General features: G+C 37.3%; 1 protein-coding gene across 5 annotated transcripts in view; it reads left to right on the plus strand.

The window, feature by feature from the left end:
• The window catches only part of tsnare1 (T-SNARE Domain Containing 1), a 122,621-nt gene that overhangs the window by 76,153 nt on the left and 22,507 nt on the right, over positions 1-23,961 (plus strand). For 3 of the 5 annotated variants that reach the window (XM_055042057.1, XM_055042058.1, XM_055042060.1), the window contains exons 9-10: positions 9,027-9,099; positions 18,203-18,285. In XM_055042057.1, coding sequence (XP_054898032.1) covers positions 9,027-9,099; positions 18,203-18,285 — 156 coding nt within the window. Of the gene's footprint in view, positions 1-4,815; positions 4,930-9,026; positions 9,100-18,202; positions 18,286-21,404; positions 21,538-23,961 lie in introns of those variants that run through there. The other 2 variants (XR_008606709.1, XM_055042059.1) reach the window with 2 other exon arrangements.

Raw genomic sequence — 23,961 nt, forward strand, 5'->3', positions numbered from 1 at the left:
AAAAAAACTATGTAATGTCTCTCACACACTATTAAAGACTCATACAGAAACAAAATATTAAAATTGCACATATATACTATTGAAATGTCATGCACACATATTTTTTTTCTCACTCACAAGCATACACAAAATACTAAAATTGCGCATATACACTACTAAAATATCACACACGCATAAAATTTTTCTCTTATACGCATACACAAAATACACAAAATTTCAAGTCGGAAAAAGATAGGTTAGGTATTTTCTTTTCCACAGGTCACTTTTGACCTGCAAGACAACACAAGAATGAATAGTATATATGTGCAATTTGAATATTTTTTTGTGTGTATAAGTCTTTCGTAGGATGTGAGAGACAAAACATAGTTTTTGTCCAAAATGGCCCCTCACATTTAAAAGGCAAAGTTCATTCCAACTATTTGGTCATGACATTTAACCTTAAAGGTACTTCACTGAATCACACATCCATATGCACTATGGATATGTGCATATGGAGGCAAGATCAAAAAAATGACAGTCACAACCACATAAAAACAGCTCTGACATGTGACATGTCAGAGCCGTTTCAGAAAGCAATTTCCAGAATCTTATATCACCATAACTGAATTTTCTAATGCACAACATCTATGTTTGGAACCTGTGCAACGAACATGAGCAGTGAGGGGTAATCATTGATTATGTCATCAGTTTATTTGTAATGACATTAGTCTTCTGAATCATAATAAAATCAATTTGCCAAATATCTAATAATTCCCACCAAATTGATGTAAAACATCGTTATTTGGACAACGTTTAATCAGTTGCCTCAGCAAGTTTACTTTATCTAAAGCTACTGACTGTTTCCCTTTAGAAAAAAGAGTCACATCATAAAGAAATAGTTTCCCCTTTGTTGGCGAGTACACATCAAGAACAAAATAAACTTGATACGACAAGTGTTGACAGAAAATGATGACAAACGTATCTATGGTGAGTAAATGCATCACACGATGTTGCTACATCACAGCTGACATGACGGAATCTGCTGATGTGCTTCTTGACCCATAGTGCAGTTGGTATACAGTGACACACACTGTTAAAATCAGACCCACATCAACAGAAGGTATTTCTTTGGTTTGCAAAGAAAGCTCTTAATATTCCACCATGGAATATTGCCAGTTTATATGGCATTTCCTATTTCAACATGTTTGAACAAAATATAAAAAAGGCCAGCATTACAGCTCCTATTGTTACAGAGCTAGAAAAACTAATTAAAAATAATAATAATAATAAAAAAATAAAACTTTTTCAACACCTTTTCATGCTGACAAACTCTGCAATTTTACACTCCAAGTCACACACACCTTCAAATAGAATAGTCAAGTTGTGATTAAGGGTGTATTCAGACGAACCTGGATTAGAGTCTGATTCAGGACTCTAATCCGTTTGTCTACAAAATCCGAGTTTTTGAGGAGGTCTGAATGCAAATTTGAATTCAAAACGGACTTAAAAACCGAACTCTGATCAGTCTAAAAAACCTAGGTCTAGGTTGAAGTGGTCACTAAAATAGTAGAAAACCTAATAAGAGACCGTTCCAAAAGTTGGAAGTTAGCTACAGTTACAAGACATTCTGTTTATATATTATCTCTGCTCTGCGGGTTAATGAAGATGTTGTGTCGGTTGTCCTGTCAACGGGTTTGAGTGCCAACACTAACCAAGGAAAAGCAGAATATAAATGGTTTGAAGTTGTTCTACGACTTTTTATTAGCTTATTGTCCCATTGCCGTGACGCTCTGCAGATGCTGTAATTTTTAAACCTTTAAAAATGACAAAAACTTGACAAGTTGCCTCAATTGTATGAACATAATAATCAAGTAGAATGGAGGAATTTGCTTAATCCTTTCTTGCGTCTTGATAGAAACCAAACTGCTCATAAATTTATATCAAGGGAGAATACTTACAAACATCAGCAAATTTGTCAGCTTTAATTTAAGCCATGTTTATAGCCATGTTCAGCGGCAGCTTTTGTTTTCTCTGTTTTCCAACTAAAGTATTTCCAAATCATAGAAAAGATACATTTTCAAAACTGAGAAGTTTTGTATGTGCACACGCACATAGGAGCTGCACAGTGTCACAGTCAGTAGCACTGCAGTCTGGATGGATGATATGGGTAATCCTCCCACAGTCCAAAAACATGACTGTCAGGTAAATTAGTCTCTTTAAATTCTCCGTAGGTGTGATTGTGTGCATGCATGGTTGTTTGTCCTGTGTGTTTCTGTGTTGCCCTGCGATAGATCGGTGGCCTGTCCAGGGTGACCCTGCCTCTCGCCCGAAACATTTGCAAGGCACCAGCACCCCTCCCAAAATGGAAGCATTCCCTTCTCACCCGCCGTGGGTGGTTCTTATCCTCTGAGCTTGGGTCCTCTTTGTTCAACAGGCTATAAGTGTGTTGGTTTCTTTAAGGAAGCTGACAGGAGTCCTCCACTGTGCCACATTTCCCTCTACAGGCACAAGTGGAAACATCCACATCTGATTTTTTTTTTTTTCATCATATAGTTCGAAGACTTCTTATTTTAATACTCTGATGTGTACGTGGGTCCTTTTGACCTGGTGAGCTAATATTTTAAGCAACATCTTCACGATGAAAAGTTTTTATGACTTCATATTCCAGGTATTTCTTAAAAAATATGGTGCTGATTTCATGCAATTAAAATTTTTTATTTACCTTTGATACATTTTATGAAATAGGATGTTTTATATTACCTCCCCTTTCTTCCGTGAGAGAGTCAAAAATGACCTGCATCTTTACCTATGAAATTTAATGTGAATATTGTTTTCTTACTTATTGCGATTGTCAGGAACACATTTTTTGTGACCCATATACACTGAGTCCTAAGTGAGTAATAATATTCTACATAGCAAGAACTTTTACATGTAAGTATTATCATTATTTTTTTACGTCACAAATATGTGTGTGCGTGTCAATTGTGAGTACAGTGACAGAGTTATTGTCACAAATCTAACCAGCTGGTTAACATTGCTGCCTGTACTTTATTGTGCATGTGTATTATTTGTGTGTGCATGTCTGTGTGTGTCTGACAGCCTGGATGAGAAAACCAAGATAGAGAAATGACATGCAAAACCTGTTGATCAATGTGTTCAAGGTTATTTCTTTTATTATCTCAATAAATAAATAAACCCGCTCCCCTAGAGAAAAGATGAGAAGCTCAGATTTTAAGAAAGGGTTCAGAGTGGAGCCACTGTTCCTTCATTTCGAGAGTAGCCACTTGAGGTGGCTTGGGCAGCTGATTAGGATGCCTCTTGGATGCCTCCCTGATGAGATTCGTAGCTATATAAATAAATGCATAAATAAACGAGCTAGAAAAGAATAGAGTGCTTTCTCCGGATCCGGGAGAATGTCCTGACCGAAGTGAGGAGTTCAAGTATCTCGGGATATAAAATTGGAGCAAGAGCTCGACAGGCGGATTGATGCAGTGTCTGCAGTGAAGCAGCCAGTGTACCGGTCCGTTGTGGTGAAGACAGAGCTGAAACAAAAAGCAAAGCGCTTGATTCACTGGTCGATCTACTTTCCTACCCTCATCTATGGTCATGAGCTTCGGGTCATGTCCGAAAGAACAAGGTCACGGATAGAACCAGTTGAAATTAGTTTTCTCCTTCTGGTGTCTGGACGCTCCCCTAGAGAAAAGATGAAAAGTTCAGATTTTCAGAAGAGAGTTAGAGTGGAGCCACTGTTCCTTCATGTCGAGAGGAGCCACTTGAGGTGGCTTGGGCAGCTGATTAGGATGCCTCTTGGATGCCTCCCTGGTGAGATATTCCGCACAGAGTTCCCAGGGAAGACCCAGGACACGCTGGAGGGACTATGTTTCCCAGGTGGGCTGGAAAACATAGCTTTGAGATTCCCCCAGAGGAGCTGGAACAAGTGGCTGGGGAAAGCGAAGTCTGGGCCTCCTTCCTTAAGCTGCTGAACCTGCAACCTGACCCCGCTTAAACGGAAGAAGATGGATGGATGGATGGATGGATGGATGGATGGATGGATGGATGGATGGATGGATGGATGGATGGATGGATGGATGGATGGATGGATAAATGCACACACATACATACACTCACATGCTTGATAGACATAGCATAATAGAATACAGACAGTAATGTTAATCAGCTTGGTTAGCTAGCTAGTTTCAAGAAAAGTGCTCTGTCACAACCCCTCCCTATGCCCACAAAAACACTCTCACACACGCATTGTCCATCATTGACATTTCATCATTCCTGTTGTAAAATTGCTGTTGTCGTTTTATTTAAAAAATGTTAGAACATTGTGAGTTCAAATGTTCTACAAATTGTTCTTTCTAAAAAGTGAAAAATAGAAATGTTTCAAACATGAAATAATTCTTGTGTGAAATAAAACACAGTAGAAAGTATTATACAAAATATTGTTTTGAATCAAAATTGCAAAAGTAGCATAAAAACACTTTGATTGTAACCTGGGTCAAAAAGATCCAGTCACAGAAGACTGTATAGTCAGTCACTCACACATCAGAGGGTTATTGTCACTGCTGTTGGCCTCTATTAACTTCAGTCTTTGCAAAGACAGGAAAAGTGTCATCCTTTGATGTACTTTCTGGAATCCATGTTATTTCCCTCCTATAATGAATAGTAAACCTCTTGTAATCATGCATCAGAATATATGAACAAACTGTAAATCTTTGTGTTGCAGAGAGGATTGCTAATTTTTTAAAACCGAATGTCCTGACCAGGTGTTTTGTAGGAACTGTCATTTATAAGGGTTTCCACTGTAAATGAAGCCTGTTGTCTGCACAGGCTGCAAAACTTTATGCTGAGCTGCAGCTTCTCCATCAACTGCTCATATCAAGCGATGAATCCTTACAGCTGGAGCTACATTTTGACTGAAGTGTCAATCAGATGCTTCGGCAGGTTTGTTGTTGTGATTATTTTCCCTTCTTGGATGCAAGTTTAATTATTTTCTGTCTCTGCTATGGCCTCTTTATCAGGCAGAAAAGATGTCTGAATTTCAGATTTGCATGTTTGTCTCATGAAGAAATTAAGCCACGCAAAGCCCTTCATTTGTTCCAGCATGGTCTTTTTCTAGTCACTCAGAAACAGCAGCACAATTGACTAAGTGCCAGAGGACCAGACGTGAGCATTGGCATTGAGGAAGTCTTAGACTTAGAGCGTAATGTTTTGGAGCATCCAACAAAAGCCTGGGGATACGACATTGAGTCTTTGTGAGTTCAAGTTTTGCTTGATGCTTAGTGAGAGGTGAACCATGTCCGTGGTAAGCAGTAGAGTGCTGCTTACCAGGTGCCATATGCCCTCTGCATGTGCTGCAGATGCAGAGGGCACTTTATGTAAAGTTTACCTTTAAACTTTAAACTTTTAAAGGTTAAACTTTACATAAAGTTTGTTTTGGCTGGTTTTCTGCCTGAGTCTTGTGGAAATAATAATAATAATAATAATAATAATAATAATAATAATAATAATAATAATAATAATAATAATAATAATAATAATCTATCAGTACTGAGAAACCTTCATCAGCTGATACTTATGGGTTTTATTATGACAATGTATGTGTCCAATCTGCAATGTTCAGACTGTCATGAAAAGATCAAATACAGTTTGCATACCTAATTATCTAATTTGGTTAATTTCACACAGAAAAGAAAATGAAAATCGAGAACTAAGTGAACCAATTGCAGAAAGAGGAAGTTTAAATCACTAGTCTTACGTAAACTGTCAAAACACAAATTGCAAATTCCCCGTCCAGTGAAAAGGACAATACCATTTGAAAAGAAAAACATAATCTCCTCATGCGTTCAGAGGAAATGGGTTTCTCTGGCTGGCTGATCAGAAGACATTGTCAGTAGTGAGGCTTCATCTAATCCAAACTCTGTATCACGTCCAACACTGAATGTGTTTATGATTTGGAAAACTTATCATAAGGAAAGTCTACATTTAAAAGCTGTAAAAGGAAACATTGAAGTAAACTATAATTAAGTCTTTTACCTTTGTGTACTCAGACCTTCATGTTGTTGTCCTTTGCCTGAGGCGTTTTATTTTGAAAGAAGCATGAAATGGCCTTTAACTTCGAGTTAAAGGGGCACAAACCTCCTGTATCTCCCATTGATTTGATATACTCAGATTTCCATTCTTTTCATTAAGCTCAAATTAAAGGTTGTACATACGTAGAACAAATATAAAAATTTGATCCAGAGTTTATTTAGCTATTTTTCCAAATTCCTATAAGTTCTCAAGTTTCTTAATTTTCAGACATACTAGAAATCAGCTCTCTACATCCTCTGAAACTTTGTCATGTTGCTTAGGTCAGGATTTATTCCAGTTTTATTGCCAGCTGATATCAGATTAAAACCCCCAGCTTGATGAACTGGTGCCCCCCTTCAGGTTAGAAGATCCAACAGTCCTTCACTGGGCCAACACAGACAGACATGCTCATACTCTCTCATCTCAGAGCAATTTAATTTCACTATTTAATTCACCATCCATGTTTCTGGATGGTGAAATGAAACCAGAGTATCCAGACAAAATAACAAAACAAAACAGGGTGAAAATACGAACAGACCACAGACGGGATCTGACTGGGACTTTTATGAACCTGACACAGTCCTGAAGTATTACTGAAGTATTGCTGGGTAAAGTCATACTCAAAACAATAAATACATTCCAAAAAGTTAATAATTTTAGGAGGTAGTGAACAAGCAAAATTTTGAAGTAGCCCTTTGGGTGGCCTAAATTCCTGAAGGACCAGAATTTAAAGCCCATTTCTGAGTAGTACTGATATACTTTGCCCTGGGTAATAAGAAACCCCGCTGTAATAAACCTGTTGTCGGAAACATAATGGAAAAATCTTCAGGCCTGGTTCTAAGCCTATTGCCAGTATCCAGAGGCTGCTAGGCTCACTGCTATCAGAATTTAAAGCCTATGAAAAATGGAAAAGGGCACATTGTTAGCTCCAGGCCTGGCCACACACTCAGCCCTTGGGCAAAGGCCCTAGCCCATAACATCTTTGCCATTTTCCTCAGCTGTGTGAGTGTGTGTGCTTGTTCCACACACAGCTCTCCACTGACACTAAATTGGCAACACACTGTTTTGTCATTGTGATGAAATGAGCCCTGATTGCCCAGTTCTTTGCCAGGTAAAATAAATGTGTTATTCTATTACAGCTTGATAGACCTGCCTGCCTAAAGGTAAATTCAAAAAAGTCTTTAGCAGTGCAAGGTTTGCCAGAGGCCTTTTTGGCTCCTTCCAAGCATTTTTTGCCAAGTGACAGGATGGCTGCCAGTTTCCACAGCAATCTCCGCCACCTGTGATGGATGGCCCAGTGGGTTAGTCTACACAACGCAGCTGTGATTGCACAGAGCCATAATGGAGGAATAGAAAGGGGGAGGGGGACCTGTGAGCAGGAGATAGACAGAGGTTTTATAAGCTTTCATTTGCTTTGAGCAGAAATATTGAGAGTAGATTCAAAGCTTAGAGACTGTGGAGAATTAGTTGCGGTCATCCATAACTGCTCCAGTTTGCTCTGTGCCCTGGCAGAAGAATAAGTGAATAAAAACTGTGAAATTTTATTTCCAGTCAGGCAAAGCAGAGAGTAGTTAGGATTAAACACCAACAAACAGAATTTTGTTATTAAAGGGAGAACCTACTTCCATGCAGATTGTTTTTTTTTTTCTTTCTTGTTTTTTTTTCTTTTTCTGTTGAGTCTTAAGTTGTTCAAACTTTGGTTTAACGTGATCAAAATGGGCGTTGGGTTCAAAGACTGCCTTTTCATTTAAACCTACATAAAAAATGGAAATGTTTTTTTTTTTTTGTGATCAAACCATGTTTAAATTAGAGGTTTTTATTTATCATACAAATTATTCCCAAAAGTATTTGCTCACCCATCCACGGCAACAGCTGAATAAAATGAAGCTCCTAGGCATGCAGACTGTTTTTACTAATATTTGTGAAGGAATGGGTCACTCTCAGAAGCTCTCCTAATATATTAATCTTAATAATAAGAGTATTAAATAATGTGTTTGTATATTTTGTTCATTATTTATATTGTCTGCTTTCTTAATTCATGCAACTGTGTCACCCCCTCATTTTATGCATCAGTGTGCCGTGGAAAGTGTAGTGTCTTGTGTTGGGTCAGCAGCATCCGAACCAGGGTCAGAAACACAGACTGGTTCTGTTCTGGTTCTGAAAATGATGAGGCAAAAAAGAATTCTTCAAAAACATAAAAAAATATTACAGACAAACCAGAATATCAGTGTCACCTTCCAGGGAATTCTTCAGTAATACAGACTGCCACAGGAAATCCTTTCTGACCACAATAATTAAGTTATGCGACGACACTTTAAAGAAAATTGTAATATTTAATTTCCTAATATTTTAATCAAATAGAAAGTCTTACTTGCTGTATGTTTGTATTTGGTTTAATATATCTTGGCGATCATAATGGGAATAGTCTAAGTGATAATACTTGATTTCATAAAGTGCTGATCTGTCTTTCATCTGTACTATTGATAAAATATGTAAAATGAAAAAATAAAACAAATCAACCAAACTCCCAGAGGTTCACATGTCTGAACACAGCTGACAAAAAGGTTCTGCAGCCAATAAAGTCTCTGTTTTACCATGAACACCCTTCATCGTGGTTGTTTGGGAAACCCCAGATTTTTGATGGTTTTTTAAAATCATCAAAATAGTTCCAGCATTTAAGATTTTGGCAAGCTGTGCCTCCAAAAATAGAGTGAAGGTTCTTCAATTTAGGAAAGGAAAATATGTTTGTTGGGCTGTGGCTGACACAATATCATACAATCATGAACAGATATTAGGAGCACAGTTTATTCAAACATGATAAAACTGTCTGAATCAGGCTCCTTAAATTCCTTTTAGGTTTGGTTGTAGAGAGAGAAGCGCACAACACCCGCTGCAGATCACGCTTCAACATTTTTTAATTATTTCAATATAGTTAACCAATAGCTCTCATTTGCTTTGTTTTTCTGCAGAGAGACATGTTGGATGTCAGTCAAATAATGAAGGATCTAGCCAGTATGGTCCACGAACAAGGAGATACAATTGGTAAGACATTGTTTTATTGTGTTTTTTTCTCTTTTTTTTTTGAAAGGTTGGTTCATTTGACAGTTAGAAAAGTTCATAACAAAACTGTTAAAACTGCTTCCCTATCATAAAAAAATTCTTCCGGTCAAAACAAACTTTTCAACCTTTGCACCAGAAAAGCTTCTCTGACGTGAAGCAAAATGCTGTCGGGATTACACAGACATTGGTCTGTGAGAGAAAATCCAGTTAGATGCTCTGATTTCTGTAAATGCTCCTCAGTTCCCTGAAGTGTTTTACCCTGGGCAAGAAGAATGAAACGTAGCACCGAGATACAATTACTCTGCTGCTAGGATTGTTCCATCTGGTTTAATCAAGAACACTCAAAAGAGAATTGATCTCTAATAAATGTCAAACACCTGTGAAGCTAAAGAGACATACATGGAAAATGTTGAGCTGATTGGGTGGTAAATCAGTTCTGGATCAAGGTGAAAGGTCTCAGAATATAGATAGATCCAAGCTGAGAATACTGTCCGTAGCTTTGTTTGGGGTTTGCAAAGTTTAGTTGGTGAAGGAGAACAAACTGTTTCAACATGGATTTAAGGCTGCCACAGATGTTTGAACATAGGAGGATAGAGTAAGCAAAAACTGTACCTTAGAGTAACATTACTTCAGTATTTATCTGGAAGTAGTAGAAAAAAATCCATCATGTAGGAGAAAAACAGTATTTGATTAAAAGAACAACTCAGTCACCAACTGATTATAGATTTATTTAGTGGAAAAAAAGTATTCTACAGAAAAATATATAAAGTAACTTAAAATAATAAATTGAAGCAGAACAAAGCACATATTTTCAAATGTTTATTTCTTTAAAACAGAAAATGCTTGAAACCCATATTTAAAGTTGGTAATATGTAAAAAGTGTATGTTATGTAGATTCAATTTAAAACCTCAAATGAACCTTATAACCTTTCAAAGAAGAGCAGACTTATTTCTGAGAGTTTTTTCATCCTGATTAGCGTCAGAGCAATGCTCACTGAGCATTGCTTTTTTAAGTGAATAGTCTTTTGAGTATTTTGGTAACAGCTGCAGTAGTTTGGGGTAAAACTTTAGATTATATTTAAAGATAACTACACGCCATTTTGCCAATATCATAAACCATAATAGTCAAAGATGTTTATGCATGACAACTTTTGGAATCCTGTATGAGCCCCCAAGAAACTGCTGTGGCATAAAAGCAAATAAGATGAATTCAATATGAAGAATGGGGCAGTCATTCTTCACTCACAGCCTATTAATTGCAAAAAAAAAGAACCAAGGATAATGAGTTTGGAAAAAAAAAAGAAGAAAGGAAACAACAACAACAAAAACTATATGTTGTCAGCCAAATGCCAACCTTGAGCTTAAATAAGATGATTAACACAGTATTCCCGACACAGCTCTCTTTGTGATCCATTCAGTATGTGAAAGCGAAAAAGGTTAATGATCCTGAGAGCTATTCTTGTTTTTTCGCTACAAGTAAAAAAAAAAAAAAAAAAACAAAATGGATAAGCCAAAATGAACCACAAAGTTTTTAAAACAACATAAATTGCAAGGTCAAGGATACTAGCCTTAAAATTAGAATAAGACTCACTCTACAAGGGTGAGAGAGAGATGTGCTATTTATTTATTTATTTTAATTTTGGAGGTGTATCAAATGCTGCACTGTGTTGCAGTTTCTAAATAGGATTTAAGATGAGTCTCTTTTTGCTGCTCAGGTACAAAAATAAGTCAAAGTATTTTCCATTTTCTTAAAAATACATTTTTGACATTAAATCAGCTTTAAGAGGTTGGTTGGACAATTTTTTTTCCAGAAATTACAGAAATTACACTAATCCATATGAACATTTTATTTTATTTATTTATTTTTCAGATGTGTTTTATTAACCACTGTCAGATTTTTGTTATTGTTGCTGCATGTTGCAAGACCATGAACAGATGATAAAGTCGAGGGAAAACCTTAAACACATTACTTCCTGACATCTTGGAGAAGAAATCTACCAAGATATCAGGAAGAGACTGGTGGATCTCCATAAGTTTGGTTTATTATTGGCTCCATTGAGATCCCTAAGGCTAATTTAACAATTGAATGCAAGAATAAATGCCACAGAAATGTTTGTCTGGCTAATTCTGTTTTTAATACATGCAGTTGTCGTGGAGAAAAAAGAAGCGTAGGACACCACAATGCCGGTAGCCTGCTCTATTTGGCCACTCCTAATCGCTACAAAAGCCTTTGTGAGAGCATTTAAGTAGAAGGGACTAACATCAATATTTGAATTTGAAGCACGTTGCAAAAGTGTACCCAGTGGAGCTCAACAAACAGAAGGAGGACATGAGTCGTTTTAGGCAGACTGAAAACCAGATATACCTTCATCCTCTGGACTGTCTGCAGAGGTTTGACAGGAGGAAGCTTCTGTTTTAGTCGAAACCGTACCTGATCAGATAGACCACATCAGGAGCTGGGTGATATGTTGGGTTAGGTATGGTCTGATCTTTCTTATGATGGAAAGCAGCATATTACGATGAAGAAGACCACAAGATCTTAATAAATCAGCTTCAGTTTTCAGTTGTCCATGATTACGGCCACCTAAACAATGTCCGTAACCATGCCACTGAATTAATTACAGAGAGCTTAAAAGATGTAAAAAAGAAAAAAACTTTTTCTTTTCTTTTCTTTTTATAATAAAGCTTCTGCTGCAAAAAAAATAAAAAAATAAGTACAAAAATGTAGCAGCATGCAATTCAATGAGAAAATATATGTAAAATTGTGAATTTGAAGAAAGTTCAAATTACAAAATCTCAACTGTCCAGCAAAGTTTGTAAACAATGTGGAAACAATGTAGCTTTATTTGATCTCAAACATAGAGGGCATGAAAGGTTGTGTCTTTTTTTGCAGTGAATGTATCTGCTGACTTTCAGTGTTGATGTGGATTTGCATAGTGGAGGAACATGGTGTGCCTCCATCCAAATGGGCGAACAGAGAGATAGAGGAGGACTTAGATCAGGGGTGCCCAAAGTCGGTCCTCGAGGGCCGGCATCATGCAGGTTTTAGTTCTCTCCCTGATAGTACTAACCTTTTCGGGATGTCAATGTTCTTCTTAGGCCTTCTAGCAAACCATCATTTGATCCAGGTGCGTTAAACCAGGGAGAGAACAAAAACATGCAGGATGCTGGCCCTCTGGGACCGACTTTGGGCACCCCTGACTTAGAGGAAGACTTCATTATTCCACAGCAGAGGTCCAATCTGAGCATTATAGAGTCAGGCGATAATGGACCTTTTCCCATTAAAAAGGGATGCACTGAAATTGCCGTTGGCCTCTTTGTGAACATGGCTATTTTAGTGTAGTAGCATATACGAATAACATATGACTGCTGTAGAGGTGTGAGCAAGAAAGGCAACAGACAATACAAAGAAATGAATAGATTGTTGAAGAACAGATTTGTGCTCTTATTTTCTATTCATGGTAGCACATGAATATAGGCACACTATATGGGCCTATTAGTGAAGGTATGTTGTCAACAAGGTTATTTTAGCATTCAGATACTGGTACAGGAAACAAAGGACATGTTAAAGCCTGTCATTTGTACAAAGCTGGAAGAGACATGGTTTTCAGTTAGCAGTGTTAAACTGAATATGTCGAGTTTTCAGTTGGAAAAACGGAACAGACTGAACAGATTTTAAGAAGGGTCAAATCATTGCCACCAAGCAGAGAAACAATCCTAGAAGCTCACATAAACTGTCAATATTGTATTAAAGAAGCAATATTGTTTATTTTCTTGGCAAACTGTGTCAATTCATAGCACAATTGACCATGCTAGTGTAACCCAGTGTTAAGAACCCAGGTGGAAGTTGGTGATGTTAATTTGATGGGTTTTTTTTGTGTGTTGTTTGTTTCACGAGATTGAAAAGTATAAATAGATTTTGTGTTTTCTTTTGCTTAGAAAGATATATCCAAACGTGCTAAAAACATTGTTAAAAACAGTTTAAATAATTAAATAGGCCATTAATAATTGTTTTGCTGATGGATTGGGCAACCAATGGCTGGCGTGGTCTGACATTACATCAGCCAATGGGGTTGGTTGTCCCGCCCCTTTCACTACTGCGCTGTGATTCTACTCAGAGCACGTCAGACGCAGTTGAGAACTAACAGCTGACCGTTGTTTTCGTTAAGAGCCTGAGAGAGATTATAAAATCTGGACAAACGTTTCTTTGAGAGCAGCTGAGGCTGGAAAAAAAAATCCCCGGTAGAGTCAGACACTGTCAGAGCGTTGGTCAGGTTTTTTTTTTGTTATTTCGGTGCACTTTTGGACTGGAGTGCCCTGAGACTTCAAGACCCACTTCTGAATTTGGATGGCGAGCCCCAGCCCAGAGAACCCAGTGATATGGTTGATAGTGACCCGACTGGTCACTATTCTTGAAACACTGAGAGGATCGACTGACACACTGGAAGAGACTGGACAAAAACTGAATCGACTGAGACATTGACACGACTGTTATTTATTTTATTTTCTGTTTGCAAAAAACGCGCACTATTTTGTCACAATTGTATATGTGGATCCACAATTGTTTTATTATTAAATTTTACTCTTCCTTGTTGACACTTTGTTCACTCCTGTGTTGTCATTCACACCTAGGCTCTTTAGAATTTAGAGTCTTTTGATCCGGCCCAACTTCTTTTTAGATATACTTTCATAGCATTGGTGTTAGTCAGAGAAGTAAATTAAATTTTCTGCCTTTTGCTATTATTAAGTGTATTTAAAGTAACTTGTGGGTTACACTATATACTCCAATATGACTTTAAAGACTTCCGTCTTTGCAATTTCGCAAAATTGCAGAGAAATTGGGCCTCTGTCTCTTTAAGAAGCTCCTCCTTCTTCAGACACTCCAAATCCAGCACACCATCACAAAGTTTCTCCATACACCCTTTTACTACTGTTTTGCTTGTGTTACAATAAAAAGTAGCAGGTATGATGACCTCAGCATATGTGCACAGATTGTCAAATATTGACATATTGTCAACGCCATTGTTAAAATGGCATTGTCAATATGTGTACGCCATATTGTCAACGTCAATATGGTGTTGACATATCTCAAGATCCCTATGCCAGAACTCCCATGATCAAGTTGTGAAAGAGGAATTCAGGGCGCATGAGAGATCATTTTTATAGATTGACAACCACAGAGTTAAAATGCAGTTAACCCTCCTCTGAAAGCTCAAACCGCCCCTGGCAAATTTAGAGACAAGAGACATGGTGAAGTGTAAGGATAAGTGGAGGGGGTGAGTAGGGCTGTGGTCAGGAAGAAAGAAGCTCTTTTGTCAACTTATCTAATTTGTTGGAATATTTATCAATCTTTCAGACTGCTATAGTGACCTTTTTTCAAAACTATTGATGAATCTAGCAACTCTTCTGTGTTGTTGGAGACTTCTATCGTGACAACGCTATAGCCTGTCTATCTTAGTGATCAGCGAGTGCCACCATTAGCCCCCATTAGCTTTCCCCAATTTCTAAGCACTGCAGTCGTTCAGCACCAAACCTTCACCAAATATTCAGAGCAAACCAGACCCATTCCACTCTGTGCCTGCCTTGCAAATAAATCAAACAGTCATAAGAATTGCTATGGATCAATGCAAACCTGTCACCATGGTAACGCTCGCTACTCCAACTCCTTACTTGCCATGGGATTGGAGCAAGGGAATAGGATAAAAGGGGTGGGCTTTTATATCCAAATACAGGGCTGTGGAGAAGTTGTGCCAAGCTATACCGCTGCAAACAACAGGAAAGTTCAACTGCCTAAGAATTGTTTGACAGAAAGAGACCAGCAGAGATGATTTTAGGCAAAATAATGCCAAAATAAATAAAATGCACAAAAATGACAAAACTTTATGTTGCAGAGAAACATAAAGGTGGAATGCTAAATAACACAGACAGTTAATTAGCAAAAAAAAAAAATGTTTTGGGGATGAATTACTCTTTAACCCCACAAATAATCTATGAGATGTTCTGGAGAAGGATTTGCTCAGTGGTCAAACTCTTCCACTAGAAAAACAAGGTCTCTGTGAAAAACTAATGTAACAATGGATGGACAATTTTATGACATTGAGATGTTTATTGAAACAATGCCACGTGAATGTGTTCCCTAATCAAAGTGAAAAGCAGTCCAAAAAAATATGAATGTGACTTTTTAGGAGGATTTTTTATTTCTTTGGCCACCTAGTATAAATGTGAAAGTAATGCTGCTCTTACTAGTACAATTTTACCTACTCTTCTCATCTCTTCTTGCTTTCCAGGAGAGTAACTTGCTATTCAGGCTATAAGGTGTTCGTTTTGGTACTTAGAGAAAACCTGGGAGAAGAGGCTGTCTATGTGGCAGGTGCCTTTTGCAATTAGTGTTCTGCAGCGTCCACCAGAAAGCAAAGGTCTAAACATTTTTCCTCCAGGTCTGTCCAGGTACAGAGCAATGTAAACTGGCCCGAGTTCTGTAGAAGTTCTGGCTGCAGGAAAATGCAGACATACATTCATTTATATTTTCAAAGTTCACAGTGGTCATCTTTCATGACAGTAATGGTTAACTGCATCAATTCAGTCCTTTATCTAATCTGTTATTTGGAGAAACAAATACTCCTAGTATCTCAGATGCACTTATAGAAGGGAGAAAGGAAAGAACAAAACTCTAACATCTGTTTTTACTGCTGGGTTTAACTGCAAAATTCATTCTCCCCACTTCATTCTCCATCTTTCGACATCCTAAAGCTAATTCTCAGCACCATCAGGTGGTCCAGTGTCTGTCTTGAGCAGGGATGTCAAAGTCAAATACACCAAGGGCCAAAAACCCAAATTTGCTACAAGCTAAGGGCCGGTCTGGTTCAACATTTATTATGTTGAAATATGTTGAAATGATTGCACATAGCCTCTTGAACCAAGAGCTAACACAGTGTATATTGTTTAATAATTAAATGAATAAAGCAATATTTTGTTATCGCTGTCAGTAACCTCAAGGGAAAATATTTTCAACAGGCTAACAGCCAAAAATTTAACTGTTTCTTAAATATGTTTCTTAATATCAAGATAAATACATAAATTAAAGTGCATGCATTATAAACTGAAAATGCATTATTGTGCTGCTCTATGATGTTCATATTCTTGCCTTTGTGTGTTTCTGAGAAGTTTGATAATGCCTTCCTAGACTTAGTTACTAAGATAAGTATAAATATCATCCTGGGGGCCGCAGATAAGTAATTCACGGGCCTTGACTTTGACATATGTGGTCTAGAGGAAGCCTGCACCCCTTTTTCTGCAACAGTAGCCTTTTCATTTACACCACCCCACAACAACCAGCCACTCTCCCAGCGTTGTTGGAATCTGCAAATTAAGATGGATAATTAGTTAATGATGCAAAACTCTCTGAAGCATCTACTTCATCAAGCATATTCTGTGTCATCACAATAACTTTCTATGTACAGAAAAGACAAGTAGGCTGTGTCACTTCAGCAGTTTGTGCTGGATCAGTAGTAATGATATGGGCTGTCAGGGCTGTGTGTGCTTTAACAGTATGAACAATGTCCCTGTTGGTAATGAGGCCAGTGCTTCAGTGTATTTACAAGAATTAAAAACAATTCTGAAATTAAAACATTTTTAATCTAAACTTTTAACTGAAATACATCTGGGCTTTTTCAAACTTTTGCTAAACTTGCACTGATTCAGCTCATAAAGACGCAGTATTTTTAGGCATATAATGCTACTTTACAGCACAATCAAGAAACTATGTTACCCTTTAAAAAATATTTCTGAAATTGATCACAACAGTCTTCACAACATGCCTCCTCTCTTGACCCTTTAACAATCTTTAACCAGCATTGCACTGAGAAATAGCTCATATAATGACCCCACCTGTGTAGTTCCACCAGGTGTTTGCTAATTGCTGCTGGCTAGTCTGAAGGAGCAGAGTGGGAGATGATTACTCTGTGAGGCTGAAGCTTGGGAGCTGCAGCTTCAATGAGAAGTGCCTTAAACGTGGTAGTTAGTCCACCAAGACATTTTGCACCTGTGATTAATTGACATTCAAGACTAAAACAATGTTGGGGTTTTTTGCATGAAAGAATCAAGGCAACGCCCCAGGTATGTTTTTGATGATAGCAGTATACAGAATAGCAGAATAACATAACACAATGTAAAGTTCAAAGAAATTAATTTTGCATGATATTGCCCCTTTATTAGGGACAGTGAAGCCTTTGGACAGCCTGCATGAGAATAGTGATACAGTTCTGTCAGACCTATTGAATTGGGGCATTCCCGATACATATTTTATTGATATGACCAAGTGCAGCTCTCAATCCCAGCTGCATGTTCTGAGACCCTCATGGTCCTGCGACCAGGGCTGGTTCTTGTTGTAAAACACATAGCCCAGTGCTCCAGCTGCTGAAGGCAGAACTGCTGCAACAGCAGCAAAATAAAAGGGGAAAAATGTAAATTACAGGATCTAAGCTCAGGCCATATTGAGGCATTAGTGAAATTCTTATCAGGCAGGGCTGCAAAGTGGAGACAGATTTCAAACAGCCTTTCTTGAATGGCTATTTTTTGTGACTCCACATCTGTTTAAACAAACCCTGAGCCTGATGGAAGAGTGAAGAGGACTATTGATGTATCAAAGGGAGAACACTTCAGTTTGGGAGAAATGCAACATTGGCCTCACATTGTCCAATATACTGCTAATATATGGAACTTAGACCAGGTACCTCAGCCTTGGAGTAATACATGTCTTTCCGGGTGTGGTCACAATAAGCATACATTGTTGTCTTATCCCTGGGTCTTTATTGACTTTTTCCTTACACCTTTCAAACCTCAGGTTGAAGATGAATTAGTGGACACATAAAAGAGTTGGGATATTTCAGTGTTTGCTGATTTGTCCCTCTAACCCTGATTTCATTTTAGTAATATGACTCTTTATGCTTGAAAGTTTTTAAACCCACTGAGGTGGCAAGACACACATTTTTTAGGGCATAAAGTCAACCACTGTGACTTTGTTCTACTGCTTGCCAACAGTTATGTAGTATAGAAAGTGACTGAAACTGTCTTTGTTTTGCTTTAGACAGTATTGAAGACTACATTCAGAATACATCATCGAACGTGGAATCAGCCAATCAGGAGCTTGCCAAGGCCAATCAGTATCAGGTAACCAATCAGCTGTGCTGCACTATAGTCTACTGCATATTACTTTGCATCATATTTGTTTGTTCTAACTGTATAGTACTGGGCCTTTGCATTGTAATGCAACCTAAGGAAGCTTAGCCTGATCGCCCATGCAAACAGAGACTTAGCTCACTTGATTGCACAGCTTTATCACCCGCTCACCACTTCCCAACTACCACCCCCAGAATATCTGCACAGATGATGTAATTTCAAGTCATCCTTTACTAGCTTCCACATTCACTTCAATAAATTATACGTAGAGAGAGGAAATATAAAGTGCTTGCCTTAAGTCTTGCAGAATAACAGAACAACATATATAATTTGTAGTACATGAGTGCGTTTTCCCGAGATAATAATTATACATTAGGGGTGTTGGCCCAGACGTACGTTAAATGAGAGTAAAATGTGTTATTAGGCAACAACTGCTGTTAGAAATTAGGCAGGAATGTTCTTTGTTCTGTTCTGTGGATTGGGGTGGTAAAAATTTCCACTTCAGAGCACATTCTGGAGAGATGTTTTAAAAGATGCCCCAGGGTCTGCTTCTGCACTTTCTGTTCAAGGAAATATGTGTATATTGTGGCATTCTTTCAGGAACTATGGCAGTTGGCTGTGCTCTATGTGTCTATGCTATGTAAGCCTCTAGCTATAGTAAATAATGTATTGACTGAAGTGTCAAGGGGTTCATAAAGTATACAACTCTTTAAATGCACTACACATCTACAGAATTGCATCACATCTACCTGTTTGTTCAGATAAACACAGAAAAAACTAATGTGCTTTTCATGCATAATGATATTCATATTTATATATGTTTGGTCTCTCTTAGTTATAGCAAATGACAATCATTAAGTCTATTTAAATTTAAAAGCTTTAAAAGTAAATAAATCCACTTTTATGTCCCAAACAAATTTAATTAATAGAAGATCATGAAAAATCATTTTGACTTAAAGGGACTTTTGTCTTTAAGTGCAGATCTCATGAAAGATTAAGTAGTAGAAGTAGAAACTCTATTGGCATATTTAGTATTTTCACTCCAAAAGACAGATTATTTTTCCAGCTCCAGTGATGTATATTAATATTTGTTGTCTGAGCTAGCAACTTTTTTAAATAAATATTGCTTTAACTAGACATTCACTGACAGCTGACATTTTAAAAGCTATTCCCAATGATCACTTAAAATACGAAACAGTCCTACCTTTCACTATAAAATTAGATCAATTAAAAATGCACATCCTTCTGCATTTTTTAGAATCAGTGTGACGTTTTTTATTGACAATTCATAGAGTCAAAATTTGAATTAGTCAGAATGCTTAAAATTTAAGCATTGCAGATTTCGACTGTGTTTCAGAACCACGACTGGCCAGGGCTATAGGATAGAACAGTTCCTTCCAAATCTTATAGTATATTATTAAGCATGTTGGAAATACACAAATCTGTACCAACAATGTCTGGTAAAGCCCCATCCGTTCAGCAAAAAAATACAGTCATGTTTTATACAAGAACACATCCAGAATGTTTAAGTACATCAGTTACATCATTATACATCAGTGGTGTGAGAGAAAAGTCCAAATCCAGCTGCATGAAGCATTTTACTGGTCCAAAACACTGAACAGAACATAAATTCAGACAAGTTCATGTCTAAATTTGAGTTTTTAAAAAATGACTTTTTTTTTTTATTGTCATAAACCATGAAAGTTTTCTTTTTCAGCAGAAATGTTACATAAAAAAGAAAGTAATTTTTAGTTTCTTTTATTTAAAATTTTTAAGTCTGGTTTATTTTGCTTTTGTTTTCATTTGTGTTTACATTATATAACAATTTGAATAAACACTATTAGATATTTACTTCTGAAATTTAGAAATTAGAAAATAAAAGTGGAAAAACTGGAATTCAGAGAAGAAAACAGAAATATAGAAAAATAAATCAGATTTTCTGGAACCATTAGAGTCATTTACTGCAGGAAATAATTTGATATTTCATAACAGAATACAATAAAATCTTATCTGATATAACAACAGGAAGGGCTGGGTGATAAATCAGTTTTATTAATCAAATTTACTGATTTTGAAGATTTCATTTTTGGAAAATTGTGATTTTTCTTTCAAGAACTACATAGTTGAAAGTGATGCTAGCCCACCCACAGCCATTCATTTTCTTTGACAAGCTTGTTTTGTAGGTTTTGTTTAGCTAAACTTTGAACTCAGGTCAATTGAAAATCGGATTCGGTATGAAAAAACTGAAGAATTAATTAAGCCTTATTGCCCAGCCTGAACAAGACATTAAATTAATTTATATAATTTAAATATTTACTTAAAGGTTTGACAAGATGAAGGGCCCAAATCACAAGACAAAGGAATATAATGGCAAATTAAAAATAAGAACTTATAAAGCTGAAAATTCTACAGAAATCCGAAACCAAAGAAAAATCATAAATATGTGGCAAAAGAACTGTGGCCTCTAAAAGTAAACTCAATCATCATTCAACAGGAATTTCTAGTTAGCAGCACTGCTGTACGGCGATGAAGTAAGCCAAAAGGTTTACTTTATATCTTGATGGTTTCTTAGTAAAAACAGGGTATAACTTTGTGGGTTTAATGATGGCATGGTTTCCTCATCCAGGCATCGGATTTCCCCAGTTACTCCTATCTCCTCTCACAACCTGAAACATGTGGGAGAGGTTCATTATTTTCTTTAAATGACCTTTAAGGGTGCGCGTGTGTGTGTGTGCGGGCGTGTACGTGCGTGTGCATGAATGCATGTACAGGTATGTGTTTACTCTGCCTCCTGCCTGTTGACTGTCAGATGGGCTGGATTTAGATGTGCACATATTGATTGTTTGCCATCCCCACAGACACATCCACTGGCTGTGGCCCATTTCACAAAATGTCTGATCTGTTTATTCAGTCATCTCCTAATTTTCATAAATTATTGACATCCAATAACCCGCTATATGTGCTATTAAAACAACTATTGAGCTCTCCCCAGCTACTGTCTTAACAGCAGTGCTTTCTGTCTTTCCTCCCAAGCTGCTGCTCCACTTCCAAGCGAACAAATGAGCGAACAGCAACAGCTTTCCCATTAATTGTCATTTCATTATCTCAAGGAGAACTGAGCCGTGACGGAGCTCACACCGAGCAATTTAGCTCTCCACCAATCCAGACGTTCGCTGTCTTTCCAGAGGCAAACCAGCTGAATGGGAAAAAGAAACAACAAAGCCGAAGACACACAAAGTCAGGGAGACAAACTTCCAAACTGATCTGTGACGCACCCAAATGGAACAGCTTTATTCATACTTTAGGACTTAAGAATTGTCATTTTTTTTCTCAGTCATATTAATGTCTGCTGTTCTGCATCACTCAGTGCACTTACCATGTGTCTTTCATGTTTGTCACACTTTTCATATTTCAGACTGAAATATCTAATTTCTTTTTATACTAATACCTACTTCTTTCTCTGTTAGTGTTGATTCCTCCACTGTCCTCTAGAAAATTCTGGCAAAAAGTAATGGACACCAAATTTCACAAGTTCTGTTGATGGCGATCAATGGCTTACAAGTTCATACACCTCTGTTAAAATATTAGTCAGTGATGAATTATCTCAAAATGTTTCCTGAATGTAATGTGATATATCATGAATAAACACATCATTATGTTTGTTCTGAAATGATCAACAATTTTTAACATGTTGACCACATAAATATCAATATTTTTTAAGTGGTAGCATTTATCTGGAATACATATCACTAAACCAAAACCATAATAATAAACAGTAAAAGGTTGAATTCTAAACTTTTCTGGAGGTCACCACAGAGCATGGCTTTGTGTGGCAACTTAGCAGAAGTTGAACTTTTTTACCACAGCCAATCTGCAAAACATCAAATATGCTGATGGTGTTTAAGGTTTTTACTGCATCGCTGATGATTATTATTGCAGGTCGTTCCTTCATGATGCCAAAATTGGCCATGAAGTCTATGTTTATTTGCTGCTCCTCTTAAATATCATAATCAGGGTGGCTGCAAGGGACTCAGAGGTTTATGTAAATTGCACATAAGCCGATTACAAGTGAGGCAGTTCCGCTGTAAATATTATTTATTTTATGGACTTCCAATTTTCGCAACCAGATGTGATAAAGAGAGAAGAATATTATGGTCATTATCATTGCATTACATTACTGGATTATGAGGACATTTCTCATGTCACACAAGATTTTTATACCTTCTCGAGACTGAGGAAGCATTTCCAACATGAGATAGTTGATTAGTTGGGCAGGACCATAAACTGCCCATCATATAGCAGTATGATGTTGTGTTAAGACGTTAAGTAGTCACAAATATTTTGGTAAAGTGTGGAAGTATTTTTATCTCTGCCAGAACCACTTTCCTCCTGTAGGGGTGCCACAGCTTTCCTGCGTCCTCTTTGATACTTCTTGAGCTTCTTATTTGCCTTCTGCTGTAAGAAGGCAGATAAGGATCTTCATGTCAATTGAGTTGCTGTGGCATGGATTAAAAAGTCAGTCCATGCTTTTTTAACCCTCCAATGTGGTGAAATGACATACATTCTGCAAAGATGAGTGGTCAAATGTACATTTAGAATCTGCATTTTGTGTTTAAATTGGTTTAATGTTCTGAAACACTAAAGTGCGACAAACATGGGAAAAAAAAGGAAATCAGAAAGGATCAAACTCTTTTACACACCGCAGTAGTTGACTGGTTGAGTTTAAGGCTATGTTTAGTTTGAGGTTGTGCCTAACATAATGTTGATGTATCATCAGATCGTGCTACACTACATGTTTTCAATAGAGATAGATAGACAGCAGACAGCAGTCGTGACCAGCTTGGTTACTGCAGGATGCCTTTGGACGCAAAAAAAAAACTAATTCATCAGCCACTTCATCACCATTCTGGACAGTTGGCATCAGGCTGGCGAATGCTTTTCACATTGGTGAAATATGGCTTGTAATAATAGAAGTGAGCATTTGTTTGTGGATTGTAATTTGGATTTCAGTTGGTCAAATGTGATAACCAGATAATGATCCACTGTAAGACCAGACACTCAGACTAACAATATTCAAAATTATCATTCACCTTCCTCAGAAATTTTAGATAACAATAAAATTAAATATAGATATAGATATGGGCTGTAAACATATCGGTTCCCCTGGCAACCGGTTTTTCAACTCAAAACTTTCTCTGAACTTATGATATACCAGAACATATGAGAAATTCCCATTGGATAATTTAAGTTTGATTTTCAAACTGTGTGATAGTGTATATTTCTTCTGATGATTTGTGCCACCCATCTGCCCTGAAGTGCCAGCACTAAGGAGACACACTCTGGAAGATTAGGTTGTTGGTGATAAGAGCATCCCATCTTTTTGCTGCTTTGTCCTCCCCGCTTAGTCTGCATAGCGCTCTGTAAAATTCCAGTTTAAAAATACTTCAACACTTCCTTTGTTATGTTAAGCCCTTTCTTGTTCCTAAATCTACCTTATTTATTTTTGTGTACTCCCCAAATAACAGCAGCATTGGGATGAAAAAGAGAGGGAAGGGCATATGGGAGGAGCGGGTGGGGAGGAAGGAGGAAAGAGAAGAGAAAAAAGGAGAGAGGAAGAGAAAGTTTATAAGGAGTAGTTTAGGAGAAAATGTTTGAGAGAGGCAGGGG

This window comes from Poeciliopsis prolifica, unplaced genomic scaffold (assembly GCF_027474105.1).
Source record: "Poeciliopsis prolifica strain line A6 unplaced genomic scaffold, Auburn_PproV2 SCAFFOLD017, whole genome shotgun sequence".
Classification (NCBI taxonomy): domain Eukaryota; kingdom Metazoa; phylum Chordata; class Actinopteri; order Cyprinodontiformes; family Poeciliidae; genus Poeciliopsis; species Poeciliopsis prolifica.